This window comes from Sorex fumeus, unplaced genomic scaffold (assembly GCF_029834395.1).
Source record: "Sorex fumeus unplaced genomic scaffold, SorFum_2.1 ptg000122l, whole genome shotgun sequence".
In the NCBI taxonomy this organism is placed as follows: Eukaryota; Metazoa; Chordata; class Mammalia; order Eulipotyphla; family Soricidae; genus Sorex; species Sorex fumeus.
Window position 1 is genome coordinate 10,686,093 of NW_026606179.1, and position 25,597 is coordinate 10,711,689.

Consider the following 25,597-nt stretch of genomic DNA (forward strand, 5'->3'; position numbering starts at 1 on the left):
GACAGATAGGGAGTGTGCGTTGAGCATGTTCTCTGCTAGGACTGGAGGTCAGCGGGACGGGGACAGACGGGCAGGCAGCCCTGAGGCTTCGTTAAGGCTCGGTGGGCTCTTCACTGTGGAACTGGGGGGCGAGAAAAGGTCTGTTAAGTGGGTGGCCCTGAAGGCCCCTAATCCCTTCAGTGCACCCAGGAGGCTGATTACTTTGAGCAAGTGCTGACTCCCTCCCTGGGCACCTCTCCTTAGGATGTCTGACCCGGGACCCCCAAGTAGGTGTACTTGGGAAGTACCGGGGCTGTCAGAGCTTTGGGGGCTGGGAGGGCCTAGAAGATAGGGTGCTGCATGGTGATGGGCGGGGGTGCCCCCAGGGCTCTTCTTCTAGGTTGTAGTTGGGGTCTCAGGAATAGGGCGGGGGGACAGGGACTCAAAATGCTGCTACAAGACCAACTGTAGGTGCTGCTTGGCCAGGCAACCTCAACTTTGGCCTGGCCTGGTTGGTGGGCTAGCACGGGCAGAAGAAGTGGGGTTCTATGAAGGGAGAGGGGGTGCCAGGGCTGAGGGGAGGACTTAGGAGGAGCACAGAAAGGAGGCCTGAAAGGCAGAGGGCCCTGCAGAGTCACCCCCATTCCTGTCCTGCCCAATGGAGGACGGCCCCTCCCCATTTCTTGGCCCTGCTGGGGCTCACCTCGGACGTCCAGTCTGCACTCGGCCAGCGCTTCGCCCAGCTCATTCACTGCGCGGCACGAGTAGGTCCCTGAGTCGAATGGGCAGGGACGCCGGATGTTCAGCGTCAGCACTCCCTGGTGGTTGGTTATCAGGAACTTGGGGTCTTCCCGGATCTCCATCTTGTTCTTCATCCAGACCACCTTGGGCTGTTGAGGGGGCCAGGAGGGGACGCCAGCTGAGGAGCAGAGTCCCCAGGGCAGCGTCACAGGGGCCTCCACCTCCTAAGGGCAGCCTCAGGCCCTTCTGCTGGGGGTGGGGGTGGCGCCTGCATTTCTCTCGCGCGACGCTGCTTTGGTTATTTTTTAAAAATTATTTATCTTGACTTTTTGGGCCACATCCAGCAATGCTCAGGGGTTACTCCTGGTTCTGCATTCAGGAATTACTTCTGGTAGCACTTAGGGGACCCAATGGGATGCCGGGGATTGAACCCGCAATGGCGGTGTGCAAGGCAAACGCCCTCCTCATTGTACTATTGCCCGGCCCCTGCTTTTATTTTAAATTCAGAGATCACAGGAGGTAAAGCACTTGCCTTAGTTATGTGGGGCAGTGGGGGCCACAACCCAAGTTCAAATTCTCGGTTCATGCCAGGGGTCACTCCTGAGCACAGAGCCAAGAAGAACCCCTGAGCACTGTTGGCTGGGGCCTCAAAACCCCTGATATTTTGTTTTGGGGCCCACACGGGGCGATGATCAGGGTTACTACTGGCTCTGTGCTCATTGGCAGTACTGGGTCCTGGCCACTGCCCCTCAGAAGTAGGTGCTCCAGGCCCTGCGCATCTCACCAGCCCTCCAGCTGCCCCGCCCCCTCTCACTGGCCAGGCCCTGTCTCACCCAAGGGATGGAGCCGGTGGGTGCAGCCACAGGCCCCTCAGTGCAGTCCGCCTTCAGTTGCTGGCCATTCCAAACCCTCAACTAGGACACTTTTTGTGACCCCCCCTTTGGTTCCACAGCCACACAAACCACGGTCCTGTGAAGCTCTTGCCAAGCAACACACTAAGCTTTGTCACTGGAGAGTCAACTATGTAACTGGTGAATTAACAAGGACACAACCCAATAGCAATTTCTAATCCCATTCACCCAAACACAAAAAAACTAAAAATGTGGTAAGGTCAGAGAGACAGAGAGCTTAGTGGGCTTTGCATGCAGGAGCTCCATCTCTGCTCCCTGGCACCACAGACTTCCCCAGCGTTTCCAGGGAATGACCCTGAGCACTGATCCAGGAGTATCCCAAGCACAGCCAGGTGAGACCCCAAAACCAAAATTCAAGTAAGGGGCCTGGGGCTGGAGCGACTGAGTAGGCAGGGCACTTGCCTTGCACATGCATGACCTTGCTTCAATCCCTGGCACCCCATATGGTCCCCGAGCACTGCCAGGAATAATTCCTGAATGCACTGTCAAGACGAACCCCCTAAACATTGCCAGATGTGGCCCAAAAGTCAAAAAACAAACTAATAAAAGATGGGATGGGGTGGGGGGGGAGAGTTAGACCAAGGCTGCGAGACAGAGTGCAGAGACTAGCAAGGGGGGCAGGAAGAGACGAACGAGGGGCAGTGTGAGGCTGGGATGGGGCATTTAGTGAGACTGGAACGGGAATGGAATAAACGGTAACTGATCACCAATCAAAAAAAAAAGATGGGGCTGGATCACTAGTACAAAGGGTATGACGCTAGCCTTGCACAAAGCCAACATGAGTGCAATCTCCAACACCCCGCTATGATCCTCTGAGCCTGGTAGAAGTGATCCCTGAATAGAAAACCAGGAGGAAACCCTGAGAACTGCTGGATGTGGCCCCCAAACCAAATAATGATGAGCTGAAGTACAAGAGTTAAGGCTCTTGCATTGCACATGGCTGACCCTGGTTTGATCCCTGGCACCACATAAGATTCTCCCCAACCCCCGGCAGAAGTGATCGCTGAGTGCAAAGCCAGGAGTAAACTCTGAGCACTGCCAAGAGCAACTCAAAAGCAAAAAATACATGACAGCTGGGCAAAAGCTGACACTTGCCAGCCTGCAGTTGTGTCCACAGTTTGTTCAAATTCCAACACCAAACACCACCAGAAATATCCCCAAGCAGAGCCAGCTGTGGCCCTCCCCTCAGAAAAAAAGAAATCAGAACCAGAGATGGGCACACACCTGCCCCCAAAGGTGCATTTTTGGTTGATGTTTTTGCGTTTTGGGTCACACCCAGCAATGCACAGGGGTTATTCCTGGCTCTGCACTCAGGAATTACTCCTGGTGGTGCTCAAGGAACCATATGGGATGCTGGGAATCGAACGCAGGTCGGCCACATGCAAGGCACAAGCTCTACCCACTGTGGTATTGCTCCAGCCCTCCCCCCACAAAGACCCGTTTGATATCCAATATCTCACATCCCCATGAGCATCACCCAGTGTAGCTATGACCATGTCTGTGAGCAATCATAGGGGCGCACCCAACCCGACACCTCTCACCCCACCTTCGGGTGGCCCCTGACGGCACAGTTGAGAGCAGCAGAGTAACCAGCCACTACCACCCGGTCTGGCAGAGGTGTCAGGAATTTGGGGGGCATCCGGAAGTCGTGCTCCTGGTAGTCAAGCGGTTTGAGGGTGATACCTGCAGGGTGGGGGTTGGGGAGAAGCTCCTGTCAGGTCATCTGAGCTCACAGCCCACTTGGACTCCCCCCAGCTGCAGCGTTCTTAGTATAGAGGGGGAAGGGGCAGTCGTACCTGTCTTCAGAATCTGGGCCGTGTTCTTGGAGACGCCTGGGGTGTCACTAAGCCCGCAGATGTTCTCACTGAAGACGCGGAAATAGTATTCGTTGCCCACGATGAGGTCCGACACAGTGCAACGCGTGGGCCGGTTGTGCTCATAGAGGTTAAACCATTCCTGTCAGGGGTGCAGACACCGAAAGGGCTGGGGTGAACCAAGCACTTGGGGTGCGGGGTACAGCCCAAAGCCCTCAAGCACCGACCTGGAGGCTGGAGGTGGAGCCTCGCCCAGCCACTCAACCTGCTTCAGAAGCGCAGGGTGCAAGGCACCAGTCCCGCCCACAGGGGCGGCGCTAGACGAGGCCACGCCCACACCCAGCCAGAGTCTCGGGTGTGACAGGCGGACAGTGGCTGGGTGGATGTGCGTTAAACACCATTGTTTTCTTTCAGGTCAGTAATAAAATTGGGGGTCGGGGATTTGGGGGACCACACCCGGCCATGCTTGGATGGTCTTCCTGACTCTCTGCTCAGAAATAACTTTTGGAGATGCCTGGGGGACCAGATGTGGTGCCAAAACCTCAAACAGGGGTCCTCAAGGTGCAAGGCAAGTACCTTACTCCCTGTACTAACTCTCGGACTCCAATAATAACAAATAGTGCAAGTCTCCCTTGCTGCCTACTCTTCCTCTCTCGCTGTACATCCTCCGTTTCCCCCTATGGGCACATGTTGGTCTCTCACCATGGTCTTCTTGTCGGCTTTCTGCACGAAGTAGCCCGTGACCTCGCTGTTGCCATCATCCTTGGGGGGCTGCCACTCCAGTAGTGCATTGGTGCCCCACACCTCCTTCACCATCACATTCTCCGCAGGTCCCGCCTTCTCTGCACGGGAGCGGGGGCGGTGCAAGGTGTTTCAGTCCAGAGCGCCCTCACCTAGGCCCCGGTACCCCTAGCTCCTCACCTCTCCGCCCCGCGCACCCGCGCCCCCGCCCGACGCGCACCCACGACGCGGATGCGGATGGTGGCTGTGTCGCACATGTTCTCGATCTGCACGCTCAGCTCGTACTCGCCCGAGTCCCCGCGCGCCGCCTGGCGCACGAAGAAGATGGTGTCGAAGTCGCTGGTGCGCACGTTCACGCGGCTCGAGTCCAGGGGCGCTCCGCCCTTGGTCCACACTATTTGGGGTCGTGGCTTTCCCTTTGGGAGGGGCGCAGGAGGGAGAGAGGGAGGTCAGGACCCCACAAGCCCCGCAGCTCCAGGCCCCAACACCACAGGGCCCATCACGCCACACCCCCTCTGCGCCACGCCACCACGCCAGTCCCCACTTAGCCACGTCCCTTCATGCCACGCCCCACACCAGTCCCCACTTAGCCACGCCCCATCACGCCACGCCCCCATCACATCAATCCCCACTTAGCCAAGCCCCTACCGCCACGCCCCCTCTGCACCACGCTCTCACTTAACCACGCCCCATTATGCCACGCCCCATTATGCCACGCCCCTAGACACCATGTGCCAGGTTCCCGCAAAGGTGTACCTGGAAAGGGATAACCAGGTTGATGGGCTCCCCAACCTTGCGGATGTAGGTCTGACGGAGGTGGCGTGGGAGGCGAATCTTGGGCTGCTCTGAGGGAACGCACACAAGGGGAAGGTCTCAGGGCCCAGCAAGGATATCTTGAGGGGACCCAAAAGCTGTGGCCATGACAGGTCCTGGGTGGCACCAACAAGGCCTTAAGGAGAAGAGGGGGCACAGGGGGGCGCAGGGGTCTCACCCACAATCTCCCGGACGGTGACAGGCTGGGGCAGGGTGGCGGGCTCGCTGCGCCCCGCGATGTTGACTCCCACCACCCGGAAGATGATTCTGGCTCCCGTCGGGAGATTCTTGACCGTGAAGCCACAGCGCTCCACTGGCTGGGTGTTGGCAGGAATCCACTCCTCAGCTAGGAGAGAGGAGCAGTGCTGTGGGGGGGCTTCCTTCAGGATCTCCCTGGAGCCCCACAGTCTTGAGCCTGAAAATGAACTTGAAGTAGTTAAAGCTCAGCGCTTCTGACTCCCCTATTCCTGGGGTGTTGGTTCGCTCACCCCCTCCCACTGTCTGCTCCTTGAGAGCCCCATGCGAGGGCCAGAAAGGCAGGGTGTCAGGGAGAGGAAGGGTGGACAGGCTCTTTTTCTGCCTGGGATTTATGAATCCATGTGAGATGCTGGCAGCACACAACTAGTCAGTTCAGAAATGGGGGCTCTGATGTGGATGGGGGGCAAAGGGGAACGTGGGCGGATAAAACTGATGGTCCCCTTCCCACATGTGGTCCACAGAATACAAAAACACCGCCTTCCCTGGATGGACAAATGACAAAAAGAGAGAAGGAGCAACTCAGGTTATAAGTGCTGGGGGAGGACGCATGCAGGGAAGAGGCAGTGCTGTCTCGCACATGCAGGGCAGCTTGTCTTGGGGTCTTTGACCCAGCCCGGGAGCCACCTGCACCAGAGACCCTCTTGCCTGACGGTCCCGTTCCCTACGGGCACTCACAGTCCTCCAGACAGTACTCCACCAGGTACCCATCGATGCCGCCTGCCCCAATCCTGTCGGGGGGCCTCCACTTGAGGGTGGTGGTGGTGTCGGTCACATCCTCCACCGTCAGGTGCTGTGGTTCGCTTGTGGGTGCTGCAGTGATCCGTGGGAACAGAAGGTGAGGGGTCAATGAGAGGGGGTTAACAGAGAGGGACCCTGGTCAGGACTGTGTGTGGAAGACCAGGGAGTCCAGGACGGCAGAGATAGCCGATATCGGGGAGGCCTGACAGGGGTCCACGCTTGGGGTTGTTGTGTAAGAGCAGAGAGAAGTTGCACCGTGGATAGAGTCGAAGTCAGGGGTGAGTGGGCAGAGCTGGCCAGCAGGGTGTGGCTTGGTCAGAGACGGGGCGGGGCGTAGTGTGGATTGGTGGGCGAGGACTGATCATCGGTGGGCGTGGCCTCAGAGGGGCGGGGCCTGGTAACTCACCAATGGGCATGAAGGGTTTGCTGTTGATGCTTGGTTGGGAAACCCCGATAGCATTGACAGCGAAGACCCGCATCTCGTATAGGACACCCTCAATCATCTTGGTGGACTCGTAGGTCGTCTCCGTAAACACTTCAAAGTTCAGCTTCATCCAGCGCTGTGAACCCTTCTTCTTCCGCTCCAGGAGGTACCCTAGAGGGCCCCCGAAGTGAAGACAAGTGGGCAGTCTTGGGGGACATGCCTGCCGGGGGCAGTGAGGGACACACTCCAAATATCACTGGGCCATGACTGGCCCAAGAAGATCACTCCTGGGTGCTGGTTTGAGCTACCGGGTCATCCACCCACTGAGGATTGAGAGGGGTTAGAGGTCATTAATTCGGGTCAGGGGCCAGAGAAAAGCCCAGACTACTGGCCAAGAGGAGGGCCCCCAGTGCTGAGGGGGTGAGAACAATGGGGAAGACCAGAGGGAAAGTGAGAGACAGAAGGGGGAACACGGGGGTCCCCAAGGATGCTCAGGACTCGGGGAGGTCAGAGGTTATAGGGAACCCCCCCACAGAACACTCACCTGTCACTGGCTGTCCCCCATCATACTTGGGTGGCTCCCATACAAGGATGGCCCAGTCCTCGCCAACAGAGGTGACACGCACGGCCTCTGGGGGGTCTGGGACGTCTGGGGGAGACAGGAGATTTAGGAGAACTGCACCCCTGGCTGAGGGTCCCTGTGAAGCTGCCCAGGGCTCTGCTCACCCACGACACGCACGAAGATGGAGGCCACATCCTCGCCAGCAGGGTTGGCGACCTTGATCGTGTAGCGGCCCTCATCCTTCCGCTCGGCGCTCTCAATCACAAAGCTGCTGGTGTCCACCCTCTGCTCCACACGGGTCCTGCCCTCGGTGGCTGTGAACACCTGGACACAGCCAACAGCTGGCCTGGCACTGCACAGGCCCTAACCCAGACCTTCATCTGCTCCTCCAACTGCTCCCCAGAACGACCAACAGCCAGCCCAGGACCAGCCCAAGGAGCTAGCCCTGCCCTGGCCTCATCCTTCCCGCCAACTGCCTGCCTTGTCCTCCAGATACCACCCAGAACCCAAAGCTACTTCCTGCCTTGTGCCTGAGCTTTTGCACCCCACTCCCCGACCCACACAACTCCCCCTGCAACTGTGCCTCTTCTTCTGGGGCCCAAGTGATGTTGCCTGCTCCAGGAGCACTCTGAGGCCCTCTATCCACAGGGTATGGTCCACCCACCCCTGGATGCTCAGAGCTTCAGGTACCTCCCTGTATCTTGACCCCAATCACCCTGGACTGGGACTGCCTGGGCACGGATCTGCCTCTCTCCAAGTGTGAAGGCTCCAGGAAGGCAAGGACTGCGTCTGATTCGTGGCTGGATCCTCAGTGCCTATGCACAGAGCCTGGCCAAGGGGACACTCAGGGGGGTGCAGAGGGAAAGGAGGCGCCAAGGCTGACTCGAGTTTTACAGAAGAAGAAACTCAAGCCCAGAGAAGAGCAAAATTGAGCTGTTCCAGCGCCTGGAACAGAGAAGGTGGAAGTATTTGTTGGTGGGATGGATGGATGGATGGATGGATGGATGGATGGATGGATGGATGAGTGGATGGATGGGTGGATGGATGGGTGGATGGACGGGTGGATGGGTGAGTGAATGGATGGGTGAGTGAATGGATGGGTGGGTGGGCAGATGTATGAATGGGTGGGTTGGTGGATGGGTGGTGGGTGTATGGATGGGTGTATAGATGGATTGGATGAATGGATGGGTTGATGGATGGATGGGTGGATGGATGGATAGGTGGATGGGTGGATGAATGGATGAATGGAAACATGGGTGAATGGATGACTAGGATGGCTAAGTGGACAAATTAATTGATTACTGGATGAGTGGTTGGCTGGATGATTGATTAATTAACTGCTAGGTGAATGGAGACAACTGATGAGAGATGCCTGGATGAACCACTAGCTATGTGACTCGGCCGATAAACAGGTGGATAAACTGGTGAGGGTGAATGGATGGAGAACTCAGCATGTGCCAGGCCGGTGCCCAGGGGATGAACAAATATAAAGGCCATCTTCAAATGACCCTCTGAGGGATCATCGCCCTCATTCTATAGATAATGAATGATATGGAAGCTCAGAGAAGCAGTGTAACTTGCCCCGAATGGCTCAGCATGAGAGAAGACAGGGCCCTGGGAAAGCTCCACTGTACCTCATCCCCCCTCAGCCAGGTGGCGACCGGAGGAGGCTCCCCTGTGATGGCCACATCCAGCCTCAACTTGTTGCCTGCCACGACCACGATCGAATTTTCCGAGGTCTTCCCTGAACAGTCCAGGTGGATCTTCGGTGGCTCTGGAGCAGGAAGGGACACAGGAATGTGGGGGTGGGGAAGGTCTCCCAGTTCCACCAGAGTGTCTCTAAGACACAGGATTCTGAGGCCCTCAGAGACCCCAGGGTCTCATCCTCTTCCCCAAGACTAGGATCACCAGCTTCCTCCCTCAGACCCAGGAGTCAGGCCCCCAGTCCTTCCCCTCAGACAAAGGAGTCCAGACCCCAGTCCTTCCTGCAGTCAGGGAATCCTGTCCTCCTCCCTTAGACTCAGAGATTCAGAACGCCAGTCTCCTCTGTCAGACACAGAGGTCTAGACCTTAGCCTCTTCTCTCAGACATTTTATCTACATAGCAATTCTGGCTCTTACCTTGTTTGGGCACGTACTCCACCTTGATTTCTGGAGGACAGAGAAAACTGGATGGTTAGACCCCAATCCGAGAGCCCCTCACACCCCACACACATACACCAGGGGAGAGGGGAGTTCTGGGGTGCCCTGAAGCCCAGCTGTCCCCCTCATGGAGACAGCACTCTGACTCCCCACAGGGGAAAGCAAATGTCTGCTGTCCCCCCGATATGTGGTGCGGGATCCCCCGGGTACTGTGGGGCGGGGTCAAGGGGCAGGGCTGAAGGACATCTTCACCCAGGAAGTTGAGCTTGGCTGAGAGGGACAGGGCGTAGCCATCAGGCACGAAGGTGTAGTCGCCTTCATCTTCAGGCCGGACGTCATCGATCACCAGTTTGTGGATCCTAAACGAATAGGGGTGACAGGGAGCAGTCAGGACAAGTGACTCAGGGGAGCAACATAACATGGAGAAGAAACGCCCTCCTTAATGACTCTGCGGGCCACTCCCATTGTGTCCACTCTGGGCTCTGGAAAGCTGTGGGCTGGTTTCAGGCAGAGCTCAGCTCTGCCCCTCACTAGCTGTGTGACCTCAGGCAATTGCTCTAACCTCTCTGTGCTCCTTTCTCCAATCAGGTGTGCACGCAGCTCTGGGTGTTCAGAGCACTCTCTGGCATCTAGTAAGTACCCTATGGATGTTAGCTCCCTATGGACTGGCAGAGCTTGCAGGAGAGAACCTCGGGAGAGCCACAGGGCCCCCACAGACAACAGGGCACTTATCTGGGGTGTCCACACACTGTCTATTGAATCCCAGCCCCTATGCCCCTCTCCCCCCACCCCACCACTACAGTTGGCTGTTTGCAAACATGGCCCCAGGGTTTGCCTCAACCTGCCCCAGGGCTGGTACTTCCTGTGCCCAACAAGGTTACGACAAAGAAAGTGATGCTGGGTCAGTTCCTGGCTGGTTTATTGTTTTTGTTTGGAAATCACATCTGGTGATGTTCAGGTGTTCCTCCTGGCTCTGCACTCAGGGATCATTCTTGGTGGTGCTCAGAGGACCATAAAGGATGCCAGAGAGTGAACTGAGTTGGCCACGTGTAAGGCAAGCGCCCTCCCCACTGTATTCTCACACCAGCCCTTCCTGCTGTTTTTGCCTACTGTCTATGCCTCTGTGTCTGTCTGTCTGTCTGTCTCTCTCTCTCTCTCTCTCGCTCTCTCTCTCTAAGGGGCCCCTTTCTCCAGCATGAACAAGCCAGGATGAATAAGCCGACTGGGGCCTAGTGCAAGGAGCAGAACAAAGACAAGCAGCCCAGTTGTTCCTGCTGACAAGAGCCCCCCAGGTTAGCCAGCCCCCCACTGAGTCTCGAGACCTATTGCATCCTGGTTCTGGGGAAGGGGCTCCTGGGAGCACCATGCACCCACCTCCCTGTATGGGACATGGTGATCCTCTTGCTGGGCCGCACCTCGATGCCATTCTTGTACCACTTGCCCGTCACCTTCTCGTCCGACACTTCACACTTGAAAACGGCCTGGTCCGAGGCCTTCACGGTCAGGTCTGCGATGTCCTGCAGCACCTCCAGCTGCTTCTCTGCAGGGACCATGACCATGACTGAGCCTCAGGGCCTGCCCACATCCCTGCACCGTGCCTTGCCCTGGGCGCACAGGCTGAGCTCAAACAACTCATGCTTTGTCTCCCCAGGACGGGAGGATGGGAGCTGAGATCATGGACCCGAAATGGGCCCCACACAGACCAGCCAGCGCTCTGCGCCTAGGAAGGGCAAGTAGGCGAAAGTGGGTGCAGACTGGGTCAGGTGACGAGTGTCTAGACCACAGAGAGGGCCCTGCACCAGCACTAAGGGTGTCTGGTGTGTGTTCAGAAAGTGTGTGGGCACTTCCCTCGTGTGTTTGGTGGCCAGGAGTCACTTCCCCACCCGGGTCAGCTGCTACCACCAACAGACACACTAAGGAAGGAACAAGGCGGTCAAGCTGGTTGGTGATCAGTGCCATTCAGTCCAATCTCAGTCCCACTGTCTATTCTATTCTCCCCATGCACCTATTCCAGTCTCACACTGGCCCTCATTCCCGTCTCCTCCTGTCCCTCATGCTAGTCTTCCCTAGTCTTCCCCTGTCTCCAGTCTCACCGCCTAGTTAAGAGCTCAACCTCCAGTGCTAGAGCCATAGTACAGCTGGTAGGGTGTTTGCCTTGCAGGCGGCCAACCCGGGTTCGATTCCCAGCATCTCATATGGTCCCCAAGCACCACCAGGAGTAATTCCTGAATGCAAAACCAGGAGTAATCTCTGATCTCCAGGTGTGACCCAAAGAGGAAAAAAAAAAAGAGCCCAACCTCTAAGGTTGGGAGTAGCAACTTCACATAGGTCAGATAGCACAATCAAGATATATAAAGCCCTTCCTTGGGGGAAGCTCTTCTAAGACAAAGATCTCATCCTATTAGGAGATCCACTCAAGGGCTGAATTTCATCTAAGGGCATACTTCTTCTTTCCTTAGTTCATATCCATTTAAACAGTCATCTTAAGGGCTGGAGCGATAGCACAGCGGGTAGGGCGTTTGCCTTGCACGCAGCCAACATGGCCGACCCCGGTTTGATTCCCAGCATCCCATATGGTCCCCGGAGCACCGCCAGGAGTAATTCCTGAGTGCATGAGCCAGGAGTAACCCCTGAGCATCGCCGGGTGTGACCCAAAAAGAAAAAAAAAACAGTCATCTTAAACTTACTTCTTACTAATCTTTCTAGTCATTTTATATGGACACAGTAAGAAATATTTTAAGCTTAAAGGGTGGCTCTCCTGGGGACACCTCGCTATGGATCCTAGACTACAGTCCTCAGGCCAGATTAGTCCTTCCTAACCCCACCAGGGTCTGTGTCCAGTCACTTCTCTTTGAGTCATGACAGAATTTGTCCATGACCGTCCTCTTAACTTATAACTTTTATGGCACTAGGCTAATCCCTTTTCAATGCCAGGGTAATTCACAGCTTGCCCTGGGTCCATCCAAGTCTCTTCGTCAGTACCCTGCTTTGGGGGTGCTAGGAACTAAGGGCAACTGAGGCTTAAGTCAAGTAAATATGACAGATGCCCAGGAGTAAATATTATTCAGAATAAATTAACTCTCAAGTTACACAAGCATAGCATTAACTGTCTTCCTGTGTCTATACGAAAAAGACATTGCTTTAAAGTAAACTATGTAAAGGACATAAGGGAAAGAGAATCTTACAAATACAAAATCCAGAGTCCTTAGAGGGATATGACCTTACAAGTCACAGGGTCTGATTTGGAGATATAGATGATTAATAGGGGAAGCAGAGCACAGAGAAGTTAAAGAAGAATGGGAATGCCTCAGGAGCACTGTGATGGGTGTAACAATAAATCTAAGCTCCCTGTGGCAACGGAGAAAGGAAGGAGAACAAAGAACAAACCTTTGTAACTCTATATCACAGTGATACAATTTAAAAAAAAAAGTAATGTGGAGTTCATGCCCAATTTAATCAGCTTGATCAGTGGCTGAACAAATAGCAGTACTCCTAAATTATTGAAAAAAAAAAAAAAGAAAGGACAAACCAATGTTATCCTACATCATCCTACATCTGGTTACCGAAAGGTGTTGAGGTGCAGGGACCTGGCCAACCTTTTCAAATATACTTGTTTGTTTTGTTTGTTTTTGGGCTCAGGTCTCATTCCTGGCTCTGGGCTCAGATATCATTCCTGGTAAATTCGGGGCACCATATGGGGTGCTGAAGATGGAACCAGGACTGGCTGTGTGCAAGGCAAGTGCCTTCCCTGCTGCACTACTGCTCTACCCCCTGGCCTGATTTTTAAACAAAATGATGCTTGGGTGGGAGATGGAGCTCAGTGAAAGGGCATGTTTGAGGCAACACACACACACACACACACACACACACGCAGACACTCTCATACACACATGCAGATTTACACACACTCATACACACACATGCAGACTCACAAACACATACACCCATACATATACACACATGCAGACTAACACTCCCTCACACAAATGCAGACTCACACTCACGCACACACACACTCGCACACATAGGGCTCGCATGGGGGGGCCAAAGAGATACCTAAATGGGCTGAGTGAGAAATGTATATGGCGTGTTGGTGTATGTGTGTGCATGGTATCTATGCTGTGTGTGCAGTGTGCCCAGGCCACAGGGAATCCGCCTACCTTCCACAATGAGTTCGGCCTCGCACTGGCCACCATTGGTTATGACCTGGTAGCGGCCCCCGTCTTCCAGGGACACATCGGAGTAGATGAGAATGTGGCGTTTCCCGTCCTTCTTGAAGCGGTAGCGTGCCTTATATGAGTCCTCCCGGGTCATCTCCACACCGTCCTTCATCCTGGGCAAGGGTGCAAGGGCTGTGAGGTAGCCACCCCGGGCCACACTCAGTTCTGATCTGCAGGCACATGAGGCTCGAAAAGATGTCCCAAGTGGAGGGGTCACCAGCAGGTGAGCTCAGAGTGGGGAAGGAGGAAGTGGAGGAGGAGGGAGAGGAAGGGGAGGAAGGAGGAGGAGGGAGATTGGGAGGAGGAGGGAGATTGGGGGAGGAAGGAGGGGGTAAGAGGGGAGGGAGGAAGGGTAGAAGGGGAGGAGGAGATGGAGGAGGGGGAGGAGAGGGAGGAGAGAGAAGAGGGAAGGAAGGAGAGAAGGGGAGAAGGGGAGGAAAAAGGGGAGGAGTGGAGAAGGAACAGGGGGAAGTGGGGGAGGAGATGGGGAGGGGGAGGAAGGGAAGGGGATGAGGGAGAGGGAGCCTCAGGGCCAGAGACTCTCATCTCCCACCAGTCCATCCACTTTTCTAGGCCTCCAGATTCTTCTCATTGTGTCTCGAGGCTGTGTGAAGAGGAACTCCAAAAAGATGGATTGGATGGATAAGTATAGGTGGGAGGAAGGGAGGGAAGGAGGGAGGGAAGGAGGAAGAAAGGAAGGAAGGAAGAAAGGAAGGAAGGAAGGAAGGAAGGAAGGAAGGAAGGAAGGAAGGAAGGAAGGCAGGCAAGCAGATATGAATGCATGGACCAAAGGATGGATTATTTTTTCATTTAGTTGTGGGGGCCACACTCAGTGGTGGGGATTAGATTCAGGGTCTTGCACATACATGGCTGGTACCCTGCCTCTTGAACCACACCCCAAGCCTGGATGAATGAATAGATGAAAAATGACAAATAACCTTCATGATTATAAGGGGTTCAGGAAAGGAGTGTGGAGAAAATCAGGGAGTTACATTTCTAACCCTCTGGATAAGAAGTTCTAGGGGTTCAGTGGGAAGTATAGGAATTCTGCTGACCCTGGCTCAATCCCCAGAACCTCATGGTCCCCCAAGCACACAGCTGGAGTGTGATCCCAAAACAAAGCAAAAAAAGTTCTAAGAGATGTTGGGTTAAGATCAGGATTTTGAGGGGCTGGAGTGATAGCACAGTGGGTAGGGCGTTTGCCTTGCATGCGGCCTGACCCGGGTTCAATCCCTAGCATCCCATATGGTCCCCTGAGCACTACCAGGAGTAGTTCCTGAGTGCATGAACCAGGAGTAACCCCTTAGCATTGCCGGGTGTGACCCATAAAGAAAAAAAAAAAAAAGATCAGGATTTTGAGAGAAAGCTGGGGTATGCTGGTGACTTCTGAGCAAAGGGCCAGAATCCACAAGAGGCTACAGGACAGCATGGAAGGAAGCAGCTTAGGAATTGAGGGCCGGAGAGAACGTGCACAGCGGAGAGCACTGGCCCTGCAGGCAAGCAGCCCGGGTTCTATCCCCCATCCCACACAGCCCCTGAGCCCGCCAGGAGCAGCCCCTGAGCATCACTGGTTGTGACTTCAAAAGCAAACATGCAAAAACAGCAGTCCAGGAACCAACTCACTCACCACATAACCTGCGCCCCTTCTTCCGATACCTCGACCACCATTTCTACCCGATCACCCACAAACACCTGCTGGTCCTCCAGAGGTGTCACAATCAGGATGGGAGGTTCTGTGGGGCAAGGGGGCGGAAGCCACAGGTTGAGGGTTCCTTCAGAGCCCTGTTCCCCCGGCTCAGGTGAGACAGATGCCGGCCCCACCTTTGACGAAGAGCTCGGTGAAACACTTCTCGTCATTGACGGCCACCTCGTAGGCAGAGTCATCAGCCAGCGTGCACTTGTTGATGGTGAGGATCCGTTTCTTCCCAACATTCTCAAACACGTATCTGTGGCAAAATCCCCACCTCAGCCAGGGGCCAGGGTCTGCCCATCAGTACAGGGCCCCGCACTCTCGCCCTGTACTATAGCTCCAGCCGTCAACAAAGCACTTTTCATCTTATATCCAAATGCTCATGATGAGAAATTCATGAAACACAGACAAGGAAAACAGAATAAAAATAAAACCCATGTCTCTCGGAACCAAATTTTAGAGAAGATGGGCCAAGTTCTAGTATCTCAGGCTGAGCAGGGACTGGCTACCCATGCGTAGAACTACATTTCCCAGAACCCCTTGCAGCTGCTGTGGCTAAAGCCAGAGGTGTGAATGGAAGTGTGTCCTAGATGTTCTTTCTGGATTTCTCTCCACCCTACCCCTCTTATGCTCATGCTCCAGCTACTGTCATGCCAGAAAATTGTGTGGTCCAAATATATGGAACATGGGTACTCGAGAAGTTTCTGAGAGCCACCAGCATCCATCAGGTAAAAATGCAACTTCTCTCGAATAACTCATATCCCATGGTCTCTTACTGTGATTTACCCTATGCTTCAACAACTGATATTTTGGGGTTTAGCTTGTTGGGGGTCCATACTTGGCGGTTCTCAGCACTTACTCCTGGCTCTGTGCTCAGGGATCACTCCTGGAAGGGCTCAAGGCATCATGTCAGGTGTCAGGGAACAAACCCAGATCAGCCTCGCACAAGGCGAGTGCCCTCCACTCTGTACTATTGCTCCGGCCCCCCAACGAACTGCTTTTCATCTTATATTCAAATGCTCGTGATGAGAAATTTAAGAAACATGGGCAAGGAAAACAATAAAAATAAAACTGATGCATAACTGCGCCAAACATCTGGCTTGTGTTTCACGCCTGGTTTTATCTGTGTGTGTAGATTAACATTTCGCCAAGCGGAGTTGGGAGCCAGGTTTTGTGCACCATCGTGAAGTTTCCTGCATCAGTATAAACCTTACAGCAATGTTTTTTTCTAACACCTTAGTTTGGTAGGAAATTACATATTTTGGCATTTTTGTTGTTGGGTGGGGAGCAGTACTCCTGGCTCTGTACTTTACTCCTGGCTCTGTACTCAGGGTTCATTCCCAGTGGAGCTGGGGGGATGCTAATAGGTTCTGGGGACCCAACCAGGTCAGCTGTGTGCCAGGTAAATGTCCTCTCCACTGTCCTATGACTCTGGCCCCTTCTGTTTATTTTCCTAGAATGCAGAATCACCTGTCAGTAAACAGGTGAGGCAAACTGGCCGGGTCCAAATGCCATAGTGTGAGTCCACCCACCCGGATGGTTCATCCCATAATGCCCAGGCTTTGTGGTAGAGCCTGGTGAAGTCCCATGACACACGTGATCCCTCGGAGTCCAGAACACAGCTAAGTGCTGTGGGGGTCATGTGCCCCTTTCCTGAGGGTTCCGGGGAGTCCTTCCAGCTGATAAGTGGCGAATTTCCTGCCTCTGACCCTCTCTCTGAGCCTCACATCTTCCCCACCTTGGACTATCTCCCACATACTTGCTGCTGGGCTTGATTTCCTGACCGTTCTTGTACCACTTCAGGGGAAGGTCCGGGTCACTGATCTCCACCACCAGCTTGACTTTGTTGCCCCTGTCCACTTGATAGGCCGGCTCCAGCTTCTTGGTGAAGGCTGTGAGGGGTGGGGGTGGGGGTCAGGGAACTGAGTGGGGGTGTTCCCTAGGTCCCAGTGCAGCTGCCCGGTGTCCCTCTCCAGACCACGGGCTCTCCAAGGTCAAGAAGCTGCGGAGGAACTTGGAGGTCCTGGCAATCAGGTCTGGACTGCCCCACATGTTAGGGTTCCCAAAAGAGAGGTTGGGGGGTTGGAACGATAGCACAGCGGGCAAAGGGCTTTTGCCTTGCACATGGCCGAACTGCATTTCATCCCCATCATCCCATGGGATCCCCCGAGCAACTCCAGGAGTGATTCCTGACTGCAGAGCCAGAAGTAACCCCTGAGCATCGCTGGGTATGACCCAAGAAAGCCAACTAAATAAATAAATATGAAATGAATAAATAAAGAGAGGTTTTGAGGGCTGGACAATCAGACCCCCGGGATTGGAGTTCCAGTTCACTGGGCCCCTTCCCTTGGAGAGCCCCTCTCCCCAGATGCCCCTCTCCCTACGGGCCTCCTCCCCCTGGACACCCCCTCTCTCTGGGTGCCCCCTTTCTCTGGGGGGGTCTCCTCTCCCCTCAGCTGGTAGCTCACCTGCACTCTTCTTCACCTCCACCTTCGCCTTCTTGAGTCTCTTGAGCATGCCCCGGAGGTCGGTGATGCCGTACTGAAAGGCGATCTTCTCATACTCACTCTTCTTGGCCCCTTTCAGGAGCTCCAGGACCTCCGGCGGGATGCCCAGGTCATCGTCATCCTTCTTCTTCTTCTTCTCTTCCTCCACCACCTCCCTGGCATGGGGACAGCAGGTCATGCCCACCACAGCATCTCTCTCTGCATGCCTGCCTCTGCCCCAGCCCCTTCCTGCCCCCCACCTTGCCCAGCCCAATCTCCCAGCTTCATCCAGATCCTTCCCTTCTAGCATCAGTCCCATAGAGGTCCGAGGGGTATCCTCACCCCCAGGGGGGCTGCAGAGATCCTATGGGAGTAAGGCATCTTGGCTCAGGAACAACTCCTGAGCACTGCTGGGGATGGCCCGAAAGCTACAAAGAACAGAAAAGAACATTCCCAACCCACATCCAAATCCTTTCTACCTGCTCACACCCCTCACCTAGTCAGGCCTGTCTCTCATCCCCTGAACCCTCTGGCCTCTGTCCCAGCCCTCACACATCACTACCTGGCAGGGAGGACCTTCCATGTCATCTCTTTCCCACGAATTTCTCTTCATCCCACAAGACCTAGCACCAAAGGCTGGAGCGATAGCACAGCAGGGAGGGTGTTTGCCTTGCACATGACCGACCCAGGTTCAATCCCCAGGATCCCATATAGTCCCCCGAGCACTGCCAGGAGTAATTCCTGAGTGCAGGGCTAGGAGTAAGCCCTGAGCAACTCAGGGTGTGGCCCAAAAAGAAAAAAAAATCTAGCACCAAATGTTCTCCCTCCCGAGATACAACCTCTGTTCCCCCACTGTGCCCAGGTGCCGACCTGCTCCGCCAAAGCATCAGAGGGGCCCTATCTGATCAACCACACTAGGCTTGGTCTGTTCCATACATTTGAGGGTTTTTTTTCAATTTTATTTATTTATTTATTATTATTATTTTTTTTTTGCTTTTTGGGTCACACCCGGTAATGCACAGGGGTTACTCCTGGCTCTGCACTCAGGAATTACTCCTGGCGGTGCTCAGGGGACCATATGGGATGCTGGGAATTGAACCCGGGTTGGCCGCATGTAAGGAAAAAGCCCTACCCTCTGTGCTATCACTCCAGCCCCTATTTATTTATTTTTGTGAGGTTGACACACCTGGAGATACTCAGGGCTTACTCCTGGCTCTGCACTCAGGAACTACTCCTGGTAGTGCTCAGGGGACCCTATGGAATGCGGGGATCAAACCCAGGCCCGCCTTGTGCCAGGCAAACACCCTCCCCACTGTACTCTTTCCCGGTCTCCTGTGTTCGTGTCTTTGGGACTGAACTCATGACTCCAGTGAATAACTAAACCTCAGGGATGCAGTGAAACTGCTCTGTCCCCCTATCCTAGTCCTGGGCCCAGTAGGGACGAAGCCACAGATGACGTTTGCTGAGTGAGGATCTCAGGGAAGAAAGAGAGATGGAAACAAAGCAGAAGGGATGAGTGGGTGAATCTGGGAACACAGAGACATTTGGGGCCATGGCGGGCTGGGCTGAGGGTTGGCACACAGATGGCTTGGCTGAAAGTCACTGGTCAGTGGGTGAGTGCAAAGGCTGGATGACAGGCTGTGGGAATGGTTTATGGTGGGAACTGGTAGAGTGGACAATTGGGTAAATATATTTTGTTTGGGGATTTGATTTTTGTTTTTGTTCTGGGCCACAACCAGCAGTACTCAGGGATCACTCCCAGTGGTGCTCAGGGTACTATATGAGGTGCCAGGGATTGAACCCTGGTCAGCTTCATGCACCCTCCACACTGTACTATCTCCTCAGCCCTGGGTGAATGTGTTTATGGTCAGTTGTCAGGTAGTGGTTTGATTCACTACAGATCAATAGGTTTCTTTGGGGGGTTTTGGCCACACCCAACAATGCTCTTATATTGCTCCTGGCTCTGCACTCAGGAACTACTTCTGGTTGACTCAGGAGACCATCCATCCATCCACCAATCCATCCATCCATCCACCTACCCACCCATTCACCCTCCATCTATCCACCCACCCATGTATCAAACATGCACCCACCTGTCCACCTATTCACTCACCCATCCATCCATCCATCCATCCATCCACCATTCACCCATCCATCCACCCATCCATCCATCCATCCATCCACCATTCACCCATCCATCCACCCATCCATCCATCCATCCATCCATCCATCCAACCATCCATCCATCCATCCATCCATCCATCCATCCATCCATTATCTCCCATCCATCCACCCACCATCCATTCACCCTCCATCCATCCACCCATCCACCATCCAACATCCACTCATCCATCCACCCATTATCCCCCATCCATCCACCCACCATCCAATATCCACCCCACCCATGCATTCATATATACATCCCTCTATCCATCCATCCACTCATCCAACCCGCTTCATCTACTAATTCATCCACTGACCTGCCCATTTGTCCATCCATCTAGCACATACCCACCATCCACCCGTCTGCCATTAAGTCCACTCTCCATCCCTCTATTCATTCATGCTTCTCCTGCTCACGTGTCTCTCCCATTTCCACACCTAGTGAAACAGCCAGTCTCCACTTCTTTCATGCCCCCATCTGCCTCCCCACGTGCCCGTGTATGGCGTCCTCCAGCTGCTGAATGGATGGATGGATGGTGGATAGATTGAGGGTGAATGGATGGGTGGATATATGGATGGATGGGTGGGTAGGTAGATGGATGGATGCATGGGTGGGTGGGTGGATGGATGAATGGTGCATAGTATGTACATTGAACCTGAGTGGGCAGGAGAGTGAATGTGAAGATGATGGGCTCGGGGAGTTGGGCAGGTGGACTGCTGGGCTGATGGATGTGAGCGGAGTTGTGAGCAGGTGACCGTATCAGCAGGGCATGTGAAGATGGAGGAGGCGGGAAGAGGTCAGTAGAGAATTTGAGAATGGCATTGGGACCTCCACAGCCACGTTTCTCCTTGAACAACCATCTCTCTCCTCTACCTCAGTGGAGAGGGCTCACCTCTTCTTCAACAGGCTGCTGAAATCCAGCTCACCCGCATCTTCTGTCTTCCCTTCGCCCCTGTGGCCACGGAGAGGGAGTGTGAACCCCACTGAGTCCGTTCCCTTAGACTCACCCCAGAGCTTCCCAGAGCCTCCCCAGGGGCTCCTCCTGGGACTCTTGCCATGAAAGATGCCCTCCCTCCAAGCCCCAGGCCTCAGGATATTACGTTCGCTTGAAGTTCTCCAGGTCCGGCCCCGAGTCCTCACGGTGAGCTGGGGGAGGAAGAGGGGAGGGATGGGGAACTGGAGGCACCACCTGACCCAAGCCTAGGACCCTCCCACTCAACCTCTCCCAGGCCCCTGTATTCCACCATCTCAGCCAGCACGCCTGCCCTCGCAGCACACCTCTACCTGATACTCTCTCCGGCTGCTGTGCAGTTCCTCCCAGCAGCCTAAAGCGCCTCATGTCTGGGCCAGCACATCCTTCTCCCTGGGTCCGCACAACCTCATGCCCTCTTTTGTGTCCCTCATACCTAAGCCCTCACACAAACTGGGCTGCGCCCAAGTGCCCCTAAACCTGTTCACCTCTGTTTTAAGTGGAGTGTTTTTTGGGGGTGTGGTTGGGCCACACCCAGCAGTGCTCAGTGTTACTCATGCCTCTGCTCTTAGGGCTCACTCCTGATGGTGCTCGGGGACCAGAAAGGGTGCTGAGAATCAAACTCGGGTTGGCCGTATGCAAGGCAAGAGCCCTGTCACTCTGGTTCCCTGTTCTTAGTTTTTATTTTTATTCTGGGGCACATCTGGAGATGCCTGAGGCTGACTCTTGGCTCTGTGCTTGGGGATCACTCCTGGTAGTGCTCAGGGGGCCCTACTTTGAGCAAACCAGGGCAGGAAGCAAGCTAGGTGAGCACCTTCACCCCTCAACTATCCTCCAGCTCAACTGCCCCAATTTTTCTGTTTTCTTGTTTTGGGGTTTTTTGGGGGGGCTCACACCTGGCTGTGCACAGAATCAACTCCTGACACTGCACTCAGAGATCACTCCTTACTGGGTTTGGAGGACCTATGCAGTGCCAGGGGTCGAACCGGGATCAATTGTATGTCAAGCAAGAGTCTTACCCTCTATAAGATCTTTTATATTTTTTTCTTTTTGAGTCACACCCGGCAATGCACAGGTGTTACTCCTGGCTCATGCACTCAGGAATTCCTCCGAGCGGTGCTCAGGGGACCATATGGGATGCTGGGAATTGAACCCGGGTTGGCCGCATGCAAGGCAAATGCCCTACCCGCTGTGCTATTGCTCCAGCCCCCTACGCTCTATAAGATCTTTCTGACCCTCCATACCCCCACTTTAAAATGCCTTGACCCTTGAATCTGTATTCCCTCCTCCCAACCCTAGGCTTGCCACCCCCCACCCTCCCCTGCCACCTACCCTCCACATCAATGCTGAAGTTGCAGCTGTCACAGACATCCTTGGCTTTGACCTCGAGGCGGTAATCCCCACGGTCCCCCAGCACCACCTTCCCAATGTGCAGTTCCACGGTGTAGACCTAAGCATCAGGCCAGGGGTGTGGGTGCAGGGAGACAGCCTCCCACACACCCCTCAAACCCCAGAGCCCATTTCCTACCTTCCTAAGCCCTCACCTCACTCCACAGAGAAGACCCCAAGAGAGGGGAGGATCACTCGGCCCCAGGGCCAACTCGTCTCCTTCCATGCCTGGACTGCCTTGACTCATGAGGGCAACGTCCCTGTCCCATGTGCAAACTCAAACCCTCCCCCTCCCACCCAGATCTGCACCACTTCCAGGCCTGAGGGTCCTGGTCTCCAGCCCACTCCAGGTTCCTGCACAGCCTCCAGCCCGGCCCTCCTGTGCCCCTACCCCCAGAGCTCCTCACGTTGCTGGCAGCGTCGTGCGACTCCTTCACGGAGAACCGGGCTCCGGTCTTGCTGCCCAGTTCCTGCCACTTTCCCTTGAACCACTTGATGGAGGGTTTGCCCGGGAGCTCCTTCCCGTTAACTCTGGCTGAGATCGCCACATCCTTCCCTGGAAGGAAAAGAGACCGCAGAGGCTACAAAAGGAGGCGCTGCACCCTCCTCCCTCAGACCAGCACTCCTCCATTAGACCCAGGTCTTCCTACTCCTCCTCTCTCAGACCAGCACACCATATTCCTGCTCCATTAGACCCAGATCTTCTTGCTCTTCTCTCACAGACCTACATTCCTTCACCCCACCTCCCTCAGACCAGCACTCTCCACTCCTCCCTCAGACCAGCACTCCTCCACCCTGCCTCCCTCAGACTAGCACAGCATATCCACTAGACCCAGGTCTCCCCACCCCAGCTCCCTCAGACCAGCAGCCCCCCCCCATTCCTCCGCCCTCACACCCAGAGCCCAAGACCCCAGTCTCTTCTTCAGGACCCCTCACCAGTCTCCACCGACACAGAGTCTGGCTTCTTCAGAAACATTCCAGAAGGTTCTTCAGTGATGGGAGACTGGTCCTCAGGTGGGGCCTCTGCACAGGAGACAGGATTTAGGGCCCCCTGGCATTAGGGGTAGCACCCTGGGGGGCTGAACTTGGAATTCAGGGGCCCAAGACCAGAAGAGGTGACCTTTAGTGACTGGAAATAACTGGAGCCCCAGAAAGCTGGTCCCCCACCTCAGTTTCCCTGTCTTTGAGCTGGGGGAGGGTGGGCCCAAGGGTCTTGAATGGGTCTCTGAAAAGGTAGAGGGGTTGAGACTCGTGGAGGCGTGTAGAACCAGTCACAGGGTAGGAGGTCGGCTGGCGGGCAAGGTCAGTTGTGGGGTGCCAGGGAGCCTCAGGGGAGCAGCTGGAGAGGGACTAGGAGACCAAGGGCTGGTTCCACTGAGACCACAAAGCACCATCTCACCTTTGGGGGCTTCTGCGGGAGCCTCTTTGGGGGGCTCTTCCTTGGGGGGCGCCTCCTTGGGAGCCGGTTTGGCAGCATCTTTGCCTTTGAGGGGGGCCTTTTTGGCCGCTTTGAGGGGAATGTTCACAGCTCAGCTCCTTCTTCTTCCGGGGCACAGGAGGCTGGATCCTCACCCTCCTCCCTCAGACCAGGAATCCCCATTCCTCCCTCCCTCAGACCAGGAGTCTGCATCCCTCCTCCCTCCCTCAGACCAGGAGTCCCCAGGCCTCCTCCCTCAGACCAGGTGTCCCCTGCCCTCCTCCCTCAGATCAGGAGCCCTCTTCCCCCTGTAAACAGATCTCTGATGGGGCCTGTGATCAGGTTCCTCCGGCCCCAGGGCCCAGCCTGCACGCACCCTGCACGGCCCTGACCTTTTGGGTCCAGGGGGTAAAATTAGCTCTTCTCGGGTTGGAAACTGGACACTCAGGCTGAATCAGCACTGCCACCACCCCGCTGCTGGCTCCTGCCCCCACTCCCTGCCCAGCGGCACCTGGAGCTGGACCCCCATCCCACAGGCTGGCCCAAGGGACTTGCCCTATAGAACAAAATGCCCCCAGACTCTCAGAAGTGCCCAAAGGCATACCCTGCTCACTAGGCAGCAGGTAAGCTAAAGTGGGGGGACACGGAGGTCAGCACAGCCACAAGGCTGGCAGGTAAACTGTCAGGATCCGTATTTCTGGGATGGGCACACTGGTGGCCCGCACTAGACTCATCGTTAAGAGTATTGTAAGCATAAAATCGTCACCGAGATCATTGTAAACCATAGAAACATTAGTAAGAGAATTGTAAACCATAGAATCAATATTAAGAGTATAGTAAACCATAGAATTTTAACTATTTTTTTTAAGGCACATAAAGGAAGAAAAAAATTAGAGGTACATTAGCCCCTGTGTGGAGAAGATCCCTTAATTCCCAGACAGGGAAGTCTGGGATTTCTGATTTTTGTACAAGTCCTGATTCCTGTACGAAGGTAATCCCTCAACCCTGGACAAAGCAGGGCTTGCCCCCGGGCGTCCCAATCTCCCTGCCTACAAGGGCCCGAATCCTTTCCAGAGAAAGATCCATCTTCAGAGCACCCCAGGCACAAATGTAGAGAAGCCCATGTGCCATGCAAAGACTCCCCCGGCCCCATCCACAGGAACCCCGCCCCATGCTGAAAAAGAAGCCCAGGTTCACCTGCACCCCAACTCCATACTGTGAAGGAACCTCACAGCACACAGGCAAAGGGGGGCCCCACCCCAAACAGACGTGGGGCCCCGTTCCACTTGAGGAAGGGGACCTGTCCCCCCACATAGAGGCTCCCCACTCTTCCTACCACCCAGAGGAGACCTGGTCCCCCCAGGAAAGCAGCCCCAGTCTCTGCAGACCCGCACCCCCAGCCACCTGGTTTTGCCGCGGGCATGTCCGCCTCTTCCCTCTGACTGCCGCTGGCCAGGGGAGGACGGGGCACCCCCAGGGAGGAGCCATTTAAGGAGCCCTGGAGACTCCCAAGAGGCTCCGGGAGGCCCCCCTCCCTGCGGCTCCACATTCCACCAGCGAGTTCTGGAGGGTGACAAATAACAGCTGGACTAAGGGACAGCTGAATGACAGGTCCCTGGGGAGAGGGGTGGGGGAGCCTGGCGTTGAGGGAGGAGGGCAGAGGGGTCCCTGGGGCTGATGGAGCGGGGCTGGGGGGGGGTCCCTGGAGCTGAGGGAGGTGGGCTGGGGGGTCCCTGGGGCTGAGGGAGGAGGGCTGGTGAGTCCCTGGGGCTGAGGAAAGAGGGCTGGGGGGGTCCCTGGGGCTGAGGGAGGGTTCCCTGGGTCTGAGGGAGGAGGGGCTGGGGAGTTCCCTAGGGCTGAGGGAGGAGGGGCGGGGGCTGGGGGTCCCGGATCTGAGGGAGGAGGAACTGGAGCCCTGGGTCTGAGGAAGGAGGGACTGGGGGGAATGGACCACTGATTCTGAAGGAGGAGGTACTGAGGACACCTAGGTCTGAAGGAGGAGGGTCTGGGGACTGGTCTCGTGCGTCTGGAGGTTCAGGGACCTGGGGTCGCATTCTTGAGTCCCCTACACAGAGGGTGAATCTGGGCACCGAGCGGGCCGTGACGGGCCTGGCCGGGCAGGGCAGGGCAGGGCAGGGC

At 55.3% G+C, this 25,597-nt stretch overlaps 1 protein-coding gene across 1 annotated transcript; it reads right to left on the reverse strand.

Annotated features, from left to right (window-relative positions):
* Positions 1–84: 84 nt before the first annotated feature.
* Positions 85–24,899, reverse strand: MYBPC2 (myosin binding protein C2). The gene is made up of 28 exons (XM_056136410.1): positions 24,863–24,899; positions 23,441–23,548; positions 22,978–23,064; positions 22,449–22,597; positions 21,985–22,102; positions 20,783–20,828; positions 20,575–20,634; positions 17,501–17,694; positions 16,792–16,924; positions 15,164–15,288; positions 14,970–15,075; positions 13,283–13,455; positions 10,497–10,662; positions 9,375–9,481; positions 9,102–9,131; positions 8,616–8,755; positions 7,146–7,305; positions 6,964–7,068; positions 6,402–6,590; positions 5,933–6,067; positions 5,178–5,345; positions 4,943–5,031; positions 4,407–4,602; positions 4,148–4,287; positions 3,428–3,587; positions 3,178–3,314; positions 683–869; positions 85–121 (listed from the first exon to the last, which is right to left on the reverse strand). Exons 1-28 carry the CDS (start codon positions 24,879–24,881, stop codon positions 111–113), a joined length of 3,438 nt encoding a protein of 1,145 aa, XP_055992385.1. The 5' UTR covers positions 24,882–24,899; the 3' UTR covers positions 85–110.
* Between the last annotated feature and the right edge of the window lie 698 nt (positions 24,900–25,597).